The following is a 15,060-nucleotide window of genomic DNA, read 5'->3' on the forward strand; positions in this document are numbered from 1 at the left end:
CTTACTCGAAGCCGGACAGGGCTGTGAATGACGTCACAGCATAAGTAGAGGGGTAATGGGGTCTAGTCGCGAATTTAGACCACCTTCGCGCATCCCGTGACGTCACTGGAGGCGCATGTGCCCGGGAAACCTAGGCAGGAAAACCAGAAGATCCCACAAATATCTCTTCAGTATGACAATATCCATCCCTCCGTTCTCATCGAGGATTCTTTTAGCGCCCGTTACTGCTATTGGTCGATGATTTAAACTGAATCTCTGAGAAGTTGAGAGGTTCTTCGATACTTTGCAGTTGATGAGTTAAATTCTTTGCATACTGCGTATCTCTCGGTGATTTTCTGATGACGTCTGCTTCGTGGTATTTGATAGCAACCCTTCCTGAAAAGGTACGTTAGTTGTTGCTTCCTCCAAACTGTTGCGTCCGACTTTAAAAGTTGCGTCGAGAGACTTTGCACTGTTATTGTCTTGAGCAAAGTTTTATATTTATATGTTGATGATAACAACTTGCAGTGTTTAAAATTGTGAACATATTATAAAATCTACTTTGAAATTAATATATTATTTTAAGTTAATTCTGAAAATTAAATAACTTTTAAATTTGATATCGATATATATTGTGAACATAATATAAAAAATATTGTGAATATATAAACAATATTGAGAACATAATATAAAATCAATTTAAAATTAATATATTATTTTAAGTTAATTCTGAAGATTAATTAACTTTTAAATATGATACTAAGTTTCTTCGACGTAGTAATGAATTGCAAGTATTATTATTTCAAAGCTGAATACTTTTGCTTAAAATGTATTAAATTCTGTTTGAATTTGAAAAAGATTTATCTTAAGTATAGAGGCCTTTTTCGTTGTACTTTCAAATTTCTTGCGCCTTTTAAAACATTGTGTCTAGAGTACAAATATGAAGCTTAAAATTTAGGATGCGATATTAAAGATTTTTATATTTAACTTTTGATTATAACATATTGTTAAAGCCTAATTTTTGTTTTAGACGTGCTGCGTAATAAATTTCAAACTTAATATACGAAAAGATTTCCATCATAAGATACAGTGTCAGATTTTAATTTAGCTGTAAATTGAAATATAAAGTTGGAAAAAAGTGTTAAATGAAGTGTTTGTATTCATTTCTTTCTGAATGTTTTGTAAATTCTTTTTATATGGAAAGCTATATAATAAAATGTATTAGTACGCTAAATTAGAATTAACAATTTTATATAAAATATTTACCTGAAAGAAAGAGAGATTTTTTAGATTCAGTGAAATTTCTTAAATAATTATCTGTTGAAGAATTATATCTAGATCGAAATATGTTGTAATTTGCTCAACCATTTTACTTATGTTTCCAGAACGACACGCTTTGTTGTAAAAGTTCATTCAAAGTTGGCTAATTTGAATTGAGAGTGAAATGCAAAATAATAAAGTTACCTAATATGACTAATTCAAAGTATCTAATTTCATTAAAATTAGTTATTATTTTTAGCCCAAAGCGGCAATTTCACCAGAAGAGCTATTAATTTCGTTTTGGCATTTTGCGTCGGTTTACTATAAATGTCGGTTCTTTTTTCAAATTGTTGCCACCGAATATTAGAACTCTGCATTATATTTAAAGAAATTAAATAATGAAGAATGTGCATGTATGTCTGTATGTTTTTCGCACTGTAAAGAAACAGCGGTACCTAGAGCCATCCAGTTTTGAATAACGTAGTCTGCCATTCGAATATGGGCATCTGAAAGCCCAAATTTGGAATTTGGTATTTGTTTTATTATCTTATAAGGTATTTCTCTCGCCCTCCTAGCGTGCAATCGTGGTGTAGTGGTTCTGCACGCTTGGCAGGTATTCCAGAGGTCCGTGGTTCGATTCCCGGCGAAGGCGATTGCTCATTTTTCATCTTACCTGCTTCCAAATAAATCCTAATGACTCTACAATCTGTTTCACAATTTGTCAAACATAAAAAAAAATTCGTTTAACAAACTCAACGATTTCAAATTGACAACATTGACAACATTTTACGGAAAAAACATATTTTTATCTCCATCGCGCAAGACTGTGTATCAGAAATTCTAAAGATATGATCTCTTAAATATTTTGCGATATTGCTGTGGAATTGAATTTTATGGTTTGAGAGCGAAGAGCATGATATTTAATAAGTAAAGGTAACACACAAAACATTTATAAAAAATTTTTAAAAAAAAAAAATTTTGGGCGTAATATAAATTTGGAAAGCATTCAGATTTTTTTTTGTGCCAATGTTTCTTTTGTTTATTACTTTTCATAACGTTTCTACTAAGATTTAGTTTTTATATGTTTGTACAGAACAGAACCACAGAAGCCAAAGTTGCAGATGATCTCATTAAAAGTTTCCACTTTGTACATACTCTTTTTTGTTTTTACTTACATAACAAACCAAAATCTTGAATACATTTGCGGAAAGAAATCTCTGATCATTTACATCATTTTTCATTTCAACAAATCCCTTTATTTTTCATAACATGCCGTCAGTTTCTGAAGGTGTTCGTAGGTGCTGTTCTGCTTCGTTTTGAGTTTTATTGTTTTGTGCTTCATCTAATAACTTTGTGCCTCATCCCTTCAGCAATTTATGTTTTTTATCAGTATTTGATTGAAATATTCAACTGACGTCAACTGATATATCAGTGTTCTGCAATAGGTACATCGACACGCTGTTATTGAATATTACAGTAATATTACAGTGTAATTTATAGTTTACGATTGTTACTGGTGTGATTTCTTTCTCGGCTTATAATTCTAGTCCAAATACACCAACTACATAACTAAATCAGTTACCGCTTGCGTATCTTTGTTATGTAAAATTTTTCCAAATTCCTTGTCGACTGAATACATGTTTAATATTTTGAACGACCCTTAAAGCCGTTGATTGAATGATGATACTAATATTTGAAAGCGATTGTACAGTTTTATGGCAACTCAAAAGAGCAGTGTTATGATGAGTAAATCAATTATCAATGAACCTCAATACAGATAAGCTAAGAAGAAGCTTGACTGAAGACAAGGCATTAAATCATGGAAAAAACATACTCTAACATAAATAAACTCTAATATTTTCAAAAATGATGTACCTCCAGATTCGCATTATCCCAAACAATAAACTTGTCTTTATAGGAATTTGAGCTAAGTAAATAAATTTATTGTTAAACAGAACAAGCAAATTAATTTCGATTAGTCTGTTTATAAGGATAGTTCTCCTGCCTTTTTAGCGTGCCTTCGTGGTGTAGTGGTTCTGCACACTGAGTCGGTTCGCGGTTCTATTCCCGGCGAAGGCTTTCTGAATTTTTCATCTTTCCTGCTTCCAAAAAATACCTAATGTCTCTACAAGTTTTAGCTACAAAATTTTAAATTAACTACAGGGGGTATTCACACACTTTTGTAAAAATTTTTCAAAGATTCTATATATATATATAAGCGGCTTAAGTGTTTGTCGCCGATAGTTTATTGGTTGCTTGAGTAACTGTAAATTGTTTTATTCCCCGTGCAGTGTAGTGCGTGACGAATATTATGAGAAAGCTAAGTCGGAAAAATTAAAAATGCAAGAGCACGTGCATTTAACATTTAATAAATAAATTTAACATCTATTTATAATGGAATTCGGAAATATGGAACTGGCAAAAAACGGCAACAATAAAAAAAGCAAATAAAATGAAATAAATAAATATCTTTATTATATGTGGCTTAAGTGTCTGTTTGTCGCCGATAGTTTATGAGTTGCTCGCGTAACTTTACTAGCCAATGGGGTGAAGTTGCCACGGCACAGGGGTGCCGTTTAAATTGAGACGTAGACAATTTCCTGTAAAACTTGCCTTTGCTATGACCATATCAATAAGTATAAGAGCCAAACGCTTAAGCGTGTTGGCATTTTTTTACCTGAGCCTGCGTATGAACACGGTCAACTTTATGTTGCCTGTTCAAGAGTTCACGGAAGAATGGACGTGAAATTAAAAATAATGGATGGTCCTCTGCAAGGCGAGCTTAAAAATAATGGAAAGATCTAAACAATAAATGCTGTGTATAAAAAGATCTTTGACATGGGAATTAACATTTTATTATTTAAATCACCTTTATTTATTGAGCTAGAGGTGGCTTTTAAGAAATGTACCGCCAGTGGTTTCCTTCATTGCACTCTACTTTAAGCAATTAAGTAAGTAGAAGGGGGAAACCCCGTGGGGCAGTAAGCAAAGGGGCGTCCTGGCCGCCTGCCCTGGGTAATTCAGTTTGAATTAGCATACACCTTTGCACAAATCATTTTAATTACAATTTATAATATCTAGAACAGCGGTCATTTCGTATGATTGCCGGGCTTTCTAGTTATATATAAACAATCCTTAGAATTTTATTTCTTAATATGTTCGGTCTTGTAGCCCTTTTGTTAAGCTATCATATTACACCTTGATTTCCAAGATAAAAGTCCTTTTCTTAAAACATAAAGGTCGATTACATTCGACTCCTCCTTCAAAGTCTTTCAGAGTCCATCCAATGTTTTGGTATGCCGCTTATGAAGAGATTCTTTTAAACGTCCAAATGCACAGTAATGCGTAGGAGACACATTAAGGGACTTGGGTGGGAGGAATTTAAAGGTTATAAGGTATTTCTTCCGCATTTTTAGCATGCCTTCGTGGTGTAGTGATCAGCACGCTCGGCGCGGATTCGAGAGTTCCGTGATTTGAGTCCCGGCGAGGGCATTGCTCATTTTTCATCTCTCCTGTTTTCAGAAAAAAAATACCTAATGTCTCTACAATATATTGCGTCATAGTAACGTCTAGAGAATTCCTTTCAAAAATAATGTGAGCGTTATAAAATTAATGCACTGCAAAAAAAAAAAAATTGCATATTATTATGCTAAATAAAAATTAGTTATTATCCATTACTGCCGTTTTATGTTTTACCGTGAAACGTTTATGCTCTACATATCCTTAGAGTAAACTTGAAAGGCCTCTCCCACCTTAGCCACGCCCCTTCGTGGTGTAATTTGAAAGCATGTCCGACCAACATCGGGATATCGAGAGATAGAATCCAGCAAAGGCATAGCGCATTTTCATAACTCCTACATCGATAAGCATGATGTCTCTGAAACCTGCTAGAAATATATTTCAAATGATTTACGAAAACTCTTACTACTTCTCAAGTTTACGTTTGAAAGTCATTTGTTCAATCAACATTTCATATTTAACTCTTTCTGAACACATTTGAAAAGAAGTTTTAATTGGTAAAATGCGCATCATCATTTCGTAGTTCTTTAAGAGCTACGAGAGTTTCGACTTAAAAGCTTTTCAGTTATATTTTATTACAGTTCGATATACGCTTAAGAAACAAATACTTTATTGCGTCATTGAGTAAACTGCGCCGCTCCCAGGGACGTCTGACCTTGAACCTGGAAATCCACGGGCAAAGAGGAGATAAAGTTTTGAACTGTCGGTGGCTTGAATCCTTGCGACTAGGATCACTTTCTCCCAAAATTTACGCTTTGAATATTAAGCCAGAAGGCAGAAAAGTATTTTTCTGGAACTCCCGTAACTTTTACTGACATTTTCATGAATAATATTCCATTAGAAGATAGGAATTGTGCTGCTTAGAGTCTTTGTAACGTTCCATTTTCTGTAACCAATTAAAATTCTAATCTTATACAAGTAACAAGGGCACGAAAATACCAACATTTCATGACTTTATCGTTATCGTTACGTAAATTTTTTAGCAATTAAATCTGAATTCTTCATGCAATAATTCAAATAAGCATTAAATTTATTATTCTGAACGCATTTATGTAATTCATGAACACTCATATGTAAATAAGAGCATGGATTAAGAAAGCGAAAAGTCAAGTTAGAAAAATTGAGATTTCCAGTCTCCTGTAAACAAAAATCAAATGGTTTATAAAGTATTTTATACGTGTTTTTATTCACAGAGTGTTTCTAAGTTAGCAGAAAAAATTAGAACTGATAGAACGCACCCAAAACAAATTCTTTTCTCCCCCCCCCATAGAACAGCGATTCTTAAACGGTGGTACCACTGGTGGTCCTCAAAGAAACAAAGTAAGTAAAAAAGTATTTTTAACGATTCATTTCAAAAATCTTGTAAAGGAAAAGATCAATTGATAGAAATTTTCTCTGATCGAACTCTAAATGAAGATTTCAAAAATAAAACACATGTTAACATTTGGCTGAACCAAAAAAAAAAAAAAAAAAAAAAAAGAATTTAAAGGCATTTCAAATAGAGCTATTAAATTTTTATTGCATTTTCCCACAGCCTATTCGCGTAAGCAAAGATTTTCTTCCATGTTATATTTGAAAAATAAATACGGAACAAAATTCAAAATGGATCTTAATGTACGGTTAAAGCTAAGTGAAATATGACCAGACATAAAGAAATTGATTTCTCTTAAACAGGCCCAAATCTCCCAATTAATTTCAGATTTAAATATTATAACTTAAATTTTGATAACGAAAATGGTAACCAATTTTTAATCAAATATTTTAATGTGTTCTAATAAGAATAGCCAACAGGTTGTGCAAATGGCAAAATATATTTTTTTAATATATTTATTGCGAAATTGAAAAATAATCAAAGTAAAATGTAGTGAAGGTACTAAAATTTTTCAGTTTTTGTTTAGATCGTTCGCGTTAGTCAAAAGGTTGAGAACCGCTGTCGTAGAAAGTATAGTTGCAAGTTCAGTGGTTATGCATTAAATAGTGCGTTCCTGTTTATCATACATATGCAGTTTGATGCATGAGGAAGCCAAAAGTGGCACGAAAAATCGAAACTAAGCATTAATAATGAGAGATAAATAACTTCTTAACATCTTAACGAAAAACTAAGATCAAAATTACATAAATTATAAAGTAGTATAATGAAAAGAAAATGACAGACCTGTAAAATTATAACTGTTAGGAAACCTAGTGAACTTATAAGGTATTTCACCCACCTTCTTAGCATGGTTTCGTGATGTAATGGTCAGTACGCTTGGCGCGTATTCGAGAGGTCCGTGGTTCGAGTCCGGCGAGGGCACTGCTCATTTTGCTTAAGTCCAAGAACAGAAACGTAAACTTAAGAAGGTTTAATTACCCTTTATTCACTCACAATAAGGAATTAACAGAGGGCCCCTTTCTCAGGGCGTATAACAAAGCCTCCACTTCGGCTTAACTGAGAATGAGAGAAATAAGAACTATCTAATGACTAACTAAGGATATTAAGCCGAAGTTAACACAAATTCTAACCTAATTCTGGCCCGTAATATTAAATTGTCCAGCGAAGCTATCAAAAAGCACGTAATACGGCCGAGCGTAGTAGCGGTTAGAGAGATGTAGCCAAAGGCAAACACGCGCAATTCAGGAATCCTAATTCTCTCTCCCGAAGTCCGTGGAACTTTGACTTAAATACTACTCTACTTATCATTTGCATTTAAAGTGATTCTAAAAACTCATTCTGGTAAGGAATTGTAAGCTGAAGCTAGAAGAGATAGGAAAGTCGGATTATAAGGTATTTCTCCCGCTTTCTTAGCGAGCCTTCGTGGTGTAGTGGCTCTGCACGCTAGGCCGGTATTTCAGAGGTCCGTGGTTCGATTCCCGGCGAAGGTATTTGCTCATTTTTCATCTTGCCTGCTTCCAAAAATATACTAATGTCTCTACAGTGGCACCCGAACTAAAAGGGTGCTGGATGATGATTCTCCTCTCCCAGCATTTGGCGACTAGTGTCTCCTAAAAAACCCCAGTCGCTCTTTAAAAGGGGGAGTATATAAGATATTTCTCCCGTCTTCTTAGAGAGCCTTTGTGGTTAGTGGTCTGCACGCTCAGCGCGTAACTGAGAAATCCGCGGTTTGATTCCCGGGAATGCGTTGCTAGATTTTCATCTTGCCTGCTTCCAAAAAAATACCTAATGTCTGTACATTATAAACTTAAAATAGCTGTTATAAAATCAGGATATACCTTACAAGATATCTGTAAACCAAATGTTCAAAATCGCGCAAAAAATAATTAACAAAGCGCTGCAGATATCCGAGCACTTTAGATAAATAGTCTAGAAAACGCTTTTTCAGAATGTTTTAATCTGCATAAAAGCCGAGCTTCGATTATAAAACAATTGATAAAGTCTTCAAAGAGCTTTTGTTTTTTAACTTTTCATTTCCAAAACGTTTTACTTCTACCGACATATTTGCTTTTCTAAAGCAGAACGTAAAGTTATTTATTATTTATTAAGTAAAAAGGTAATTCAGTAATTGATTAAATTATGGCTCGTTAATATTTTTCTACTATTATCCCACGAGTCCAAAAGTTATTATGTTTAATCTTTAAATTGGGTTCTAATAGGATGATCAAATTCTTTCTCTCTCTGTGGAAAAAGAAGTACGTAATGAAAAAGAAAAATCTATTATTTTTAAATCCCAATAATTAAAAGATTTTTTATTTCAGGTGAATTAAATTAAAAGTAATGCAGATAATTTAATTAATGAAGTTCCAGCTATAATTAATTTAAACACCTCCGTTTAACTTAGTTTAATCGCTAACTTAAATTTCTTTCTGTAGGTTCAATTCAAAATTAATACAAGCCAAAAAAGGAAAGTAGCATAATTAAAATGATTTGCTTGAAATTTGCTTGACTTGCTTTCTGTTTATTAAAATATCAAATGTCCGCCAGCGGCTATTTCAGACGATAATGATATATATTTTTACCCAACATCGATACGCAGTTCTAAGGAAAAGGAAATACGAAGACGCTTGTTTCCATGGAGAAACTCAACTGAAATAATTACATCTTACATTCAGGGCAGCGTGGATTGAAAACAGATATTTCAGAATAATTTATCCTTTGTGCTGTTAAGAAAGAAACGCAAAGAACTGAATTTTACCATTTTCAATTTTAGAACTTCATTTGACTATATAAGAGCAAGTGAGCAAAATTTTAAGGGGGGCGGATAGAAAGCAACTATAAGAGCAATATTCCTCATACACTGTATGGTCGGAACGCAAGTGTTGAGAAGTTAAAAGGTAGTTTACCACTGTCACATTTAAAGAATTAACACAAGAATGAGAGGAGATACTTCAGGAAACGTTTTATTAACAGAACGTCACAGAAACTGCTCGAAAGACCTTTCGCCAACTGTAATGCAGGCTTCGCCCCTGCAGGATAGGGACTGACGCACCTTTGCTAAGACCCCAGGCATTTGCTGAATAACACCGGCAACATCGGCGATCCAGGCGACTGGATACATATTGGTTTCAATGGGGCACTCGTAGATTAGCCTTTTCATATGGCTCTTCGGAAAAAGTCCAAACACGAGAGATACGGTGATCTTGGTGGCCAAGCTATGGCACCACATCGCCCTGGAGATTTTGTGATCGTATAACCAGCAATCCTCTCGGCAATCCGCGGTAGAAAATGCCGTTGGGTACGCGGGCCCACCTTTTTATACCATTTATTCACACTGCCACCTAGCGGCTCGCCGTTAGGATTCCGACCATACATACTATGACGAATATTCCTCGTATGGCTGCCTTTTATCACCCCCTAAAGTTTTACCTACTTGTTCAGATTCCCCCATAGATTTATTGTTTAAGATCAAAGTAACAAGGTCAAAGTAATCGAAGAGCACGTAATTTTGATTATAGAACTGAAAAATTGATATATTTTAAAATTTAAAAATACCTGAATTTTAATTCGTGGTATGTGTCTGGTTCCATAAAGCATTAACTATCTTCTTTCCCAAAATCCTTTTATTCACTTACTCAGGAAGAGCATATAATTATTGTGAGTCCAAAGGGTCCTTGATCCCGACGGAATATTGTTTCCGTTTTGCGATTTTGCGTCGAATCACTCTGAATGTCCGTTTGACTTCTCAAACTGTTGCCACCCAATATTATCGACCTGTATTATATTTGATGAAATTAAATAATGAAGAATCTGCATAAATACACGTATGTTTCTGGCATTGTGATAAAACAACGGTACCTAGCGCCATCCAATTTTGAATGATGTAATCCTACTGCGAATATAGGCATCTGGAAGCTCAAATTTGGAATTTGTTTTGTTATCCAATTAATATTTTATAAAACTTTAACGAATTTTTGATCAACAAACTCAAGATTTCAAAGCGAGCCATGACAACGTTGTACAGAAAAAACATTTTCATCTCCAGCGCGTGAGACTGAGTGTCGGGAATTCTAAAGAACATTATTTTGCGATATTACTCTTGAACTGAATTTTATGGTTTAAGTGCGAAGAACATGATATTCAATAAATAAAAGTAACACACAAAACATTATAAAACACTTCTTTGGGCGTAATTTAAAAGCTGAAACCTTTCAGATTTTCTTTCTTCCCCCCCCCGAAGGTGTACCCTTTACCAGATTATAATGGGGAGATGCTTCAACAGTGTCTGTCAAATAAAAACTATTGATCAGTGTGCACAATAATTTGTCAAAAACTTCAAAGATAATTAATTTTGATATGTTCTACAATGTTTGCGACAGACTGTGGATTGTGAAAAGAGTAACACCGACCAGTAAAATTTTAAAAAAATTTTGCCTTAACAGATTTTTTTGTCTTAAGCAGCAAAATAACATGTAAAATAAACAAAAAGAATCCTTTATCAATAAAATAAAAATTAAGAAACGTTAAAAATTTTAGAAATTAATCCTATGCATCTAACCCCAAAGGCCGTTTGGAACAAATCTAACAGACACCCCCTCTCGTCAATTTTTTTAGCAGGCGTACATACACTCTTAGATATAAAAAAGGACGCATCGAGAAGATATAAAGCAAATTTAGCAAAATTGATTTGCATACAGGTTTCGACGGAAAATGCAAAATTTTACATTTTGGCTGCCAATGAATGAACGGTCGTCGCTACAGCGGTTCTGATCTGCGCAACTGGGAGAATATTTAAGAGGAGAAATTACGATTCCAGGTCATAAATTCTTCACGAATTTCATTCCGTGTACTCTGGTAGACAGTAACTATGCCTCGCATACAGGTGCGCGAACGATATGCGCAGATGTCAGAATTTGAGAGAGGCCGTGTAGTTGGACTCAAAAAAGACGGTTGGTTTTATTGGCGAATAGCTCTACATTTGAGCAGGAACGATGCCACTGTTAGACGATGTTGGCAGGAATGGGTGAACCATGACCGCATACAGCGTCAAGAAGGAAGCGGTAAGCCTAGAGAAACGACAAAACGTGAAGACCGAGCAACCGAGAGGCGAGTCATAAGACCCCCCCCCGGACAGCGGTGTGATACCAACCTGACTGTCTTCCGGCAGACAATGCGACAATCAGGAGTGATGGTCTGGGGTGCCATTTTATTTCATAGTAGGACCCCTTTGGTTGTCATCCGTCGCAACCTTACAGCACAGCGGTACGTCGACGAAGTTCTAAGGCCCGTTGTGTTGCCCTTCATGTCACGCCACCCTGGGCTTACATTTCAGCAAGATAATGCCCGCCCCCACACTGTAAATGTTTCTACTGCTTGCGAACATTACCTTTGCCAGCAAGGTCGCCGGATCTCTCTTCTATTGAGCATGTCTGGAGCATTATGAACAGCCAGCTGCCAAGCCGAATAACGGCTTGCATAAGGGCCAGAGGTGGACAAACGCGTTACTGACTTTTCCCTTTGTGAAGCTCTATCACTTCAATAAATCATCCAATTTTTCTCAAACTGTAATCATTTGTTTTTTCTGTACATGTACGTCATTTCTACCGATTTTCGTCCCATTCGGATAACTCCTTTTCGGTGCTTCTTCTTTTTCTTTTTCTTTTTTTTTTTTTTTTTTTATTTATTTTTTTTTTATTATTATTATTTTTATCTAAGAGTGTATTTAATTTGTTCATTCAAAATTCACGTAATAAATTTTATACGAAAATGAACCTAAGAGAAAATAAAGAAATGACTTTTGAATATCCTGAATATCGCAAGGAATTATAATTTTCGTGAAACACCTTTCAATGGTTTTCTCCCTTCTCCTGATTCTCTGTTTCTAACTCCAAATTAATTTCTCGTTCAAAGCCTTTAGAGAAGCCTGACATTTCGGTCATCTCATTGTTACAGTTCCAGTCATCAATTTCGCGTATTAAATCTTGCAACGAAAGCCTTGTTGCTTGATAAACTGCATACACTTCATTAGTCCGGTACTTGTCAGTAACGGCAGTCGAAATTAATAGAGGTCTAACGAGAAATCTAACTCAAATTTCAATCCGTTTTACGAAAAGGTGAAAAGTTCTTGCACCTAGATTATTTAAGGAAGTTCATTTAAGGAGTTCATTTAAGGATTTAAGTTTATTAAGTTCATTTAAGGAGCTAGAACCAAACATTGCGTAAAATAATGGAATTTGATTTTTGTCCATCTACTTTTGAACTAAGAAAATAAATCATCATTTAATTATTTTAATCAGGAAACTTAATAGGTTGTTACACTGCGAAAAAGAAATGGGCCGATCGACGAAATTCAAATTGCGCTTGTCATGTCTCAAAAGCGCGACTTAGGAATTATATATTAGATTTATATATAGCATTGGTCTAATATAGGTATTTTGACACAATATCGGACTTTTTCTGAAATGATATGCCAATTGTTTTTCCGTATTTCGATTCTAGGACTGAAATTATGCCTAAATATTACATTTTGTAAAATTTGGAGCGAAATTTACTGAGAAATTCAAAAATTTATCCTGGCGCATTTTTTTCAGTTTGCGCCAACAATAATTCACTCGACGAATTTCTTAATTTATTTGAAACTTATTTTTTCTATCCTTTTTTTCGTCGTACACCAGTGGAAAGAAGGTCATCGTTCATTATTTCAAATAATTTTAACAAAGTGGCTAACCCACATTTGGGATTATTATCGTTCATAAACAAATATGCCAAATTTTAAAACGCGCCATATAAGTTCACGTATATCCTAGAAAATTTTGAATAAAAATTTCGAATTTTCTGCAGGTATGCTTAGAAATACATCTACTTTAATTCGATAGTAAAAATTTCATAGTAAAAATTCAATTTCTTTTTCGAAAATTTATAAACAATATTTAAAAATAAATCATACAAAAATGGCCGAATTTTATTCAAAATGAACCTAAATTTCGAATTCTGGAAGAAGGTTTCTAGTAAGTTTAACAAAAAAAGAGATATGAATAAATATATATCAAATTCAATTAAAATTAAGGAGCTAAAATTTTGAAAGCTACTTGTTTTAAAACTGCTCGTGCGATTTTTACAAAACTTGGCAGTTTGGCATGATTTGAGTCGTAGAATCGAAATATAGAAACAAATGGGAAGGTCATTTCAGAAAGAGTCCGATTTTATATCAAAATACCTGTATTAGACGAATTATGCTATATATAAATCTAATATGTATACTAAGAATGGCTTTCGAAACATGAAAATTCGAATTTCGTTAATCGGTGCAGTAGAACGGGAGAATAGAACTGTCCCATTATTTTTTTTTTCCTAGACACAAAAATCGGAAGCGAAGTTCTCTTAGAATGTAGCAAAGTACACTTCCCCCCCCCCACTTTTTTTTTTTTTTTTCCCTTCTTGGAACGCTTGCTTTCATTTGCGCATAATTTCAATGAAAACGAACCCAGAGCAGTGAAAAGAAACCCAATTGCCTAAAATGAACTACTTTGAATGTATGTTTTTCCTTTAAAATTGGTCTGCTTTGCCTTTGAGACCAACATGATATTAAAATAGTGTACTAAATTAAAGAATCGTAAAATTTCGTTAATCATCAAATGTTCTCTATCTAACATGTACTGAAGTTCAATTGAATTCTATGTAAATTTCATAATGGAGATCAAGTGGATTATTTATTTTATTTACTAATAACTGACTAGAAAAATTTAAGTGTAATATCAGAATTCGAAAATTTAAGATGTGTATTTTGCGTACAGGATTCAACTGATAATACAAAATGGAAACAACAAATACAATAAAAATATAAAAGTAGAGTTGCACCATGAGAACAGCACGGTAGTGAAGGCGAAAATTCTTTATTCTTTAACACATCAAAAGAGCAACTGCGGAGAATAAGATTTAGTCGACCAAATTCAGATGGTGCGAAATTAGTGCTCACCACGTTTTAGGACACGCCTAAAACGTGGTGTATTTTCCGAAATGGCAGATGACCCCTAAACGTGGTCATCTGACATTTCAGAGTCAGACAGCGTCAGAAATGGGGCGGCTCGAACTCATTCCGGAACTTCCGACCACTTGCTGGATATACTACCAATTAGTCAACAACAAATCGCAATAGGGAAGATGAAAATTCCTCATAATAAAGTGAAAACAAAAGCCGGAACAATTTATCATTTTGTAGCGCTTCTATTGGAAATAGCGTGAATTTAAGAATGGAGAACAAGCAGCAAACATTTATCATGGAATTAGAAAATAATTTATAAGGTATTTCTCCCTCCTTCTTAGCATGTTTTCGTGGTGTAATGGTCAGCACGCTCGGCGCGTATTCGAGAGATACGAGGTTCGAGTCTTGGCGAGGGCATTGCTCGTTTTTCATCTTTCCTGCTTCGAAATGGCATAATGGTTGTACAGTGGCGCCTGAACTAAAAAGGTTGGGGGATGATGATTCTCCACCACCAACCATTTTAGCTAAGGGCGACTGGGAATCAGGGAACCCATTTTCAAATCCTGGGGGATGATGATTCTCCACCACCAGGATTTAGCAAATGGGTTCCCTAATTCCCAATTCAGAAATCAAAATTTTTCTGCCAGTGCTTTTTGATAATATTGGAAGAAGTAATAAAGAAAGTGTTGTTCCAAAGTAAAAACAAAAGAATTATGTCGATAACCGTATTTAGGAGCAGCATGAAATGGAAGACAAAAGCACTGGGGTATAGCAGTGACGTTTGGAATGGTACTTATGTTACTGCTTCTTAATATTCTCGGAAACTACATTTTGCCCCGATGGAAGTTTCAGAAATTTTATAGCAGATATCTTCAAGTTATCTTGAGCCTATGTCCTTCATTTAACATAGGGCAATTTTTAATTCCTTGATCGATCTTATCAACTTATG

General features: G+C 34.5%; 1 protein-coding gene across 1 annotated transcript in view; it reads left to right on the forward strand.

Moving 5' to 3' along the window:
- The first annotated feature begins 200 nt into the window (after nucleotides 1-200).
- The window catches only part of LOC118186179 (regulator of G protein signaling 2-like), a 325,142-nt gene continuing 310,282 nt past the window's right edge, over nucleotides 201-15,060 (forward strand). The window contains exon 1 of the mRNA XM_085823246.1: nucleotides 201-383. Within this exon, the coding sequence (XP_085679372.1) occupies nucleotides 339-383 (45 nt within the window). The 5' untranslated portion in view covers nucleotides 201-338. The remainder of the gene's footprint in view (nucleotides 384-15,060) is intronic.

This window comes from Stegodyphus dumicola, chromosome 9 (genome assembly GCF_044657685.1).
Source record: "Stegodyphus dumicola isolate Sdum_Otavi_A_Nest chromosome 9, ASM4465768v1".
Classification (NCBI taxonomy): domain Eukaryota; kingdom Metazoa; phylum Arthropoda; class Arachnida; order Araneae; family Eresidae; genus Stegodyphus; species Stegodyphus dumicola.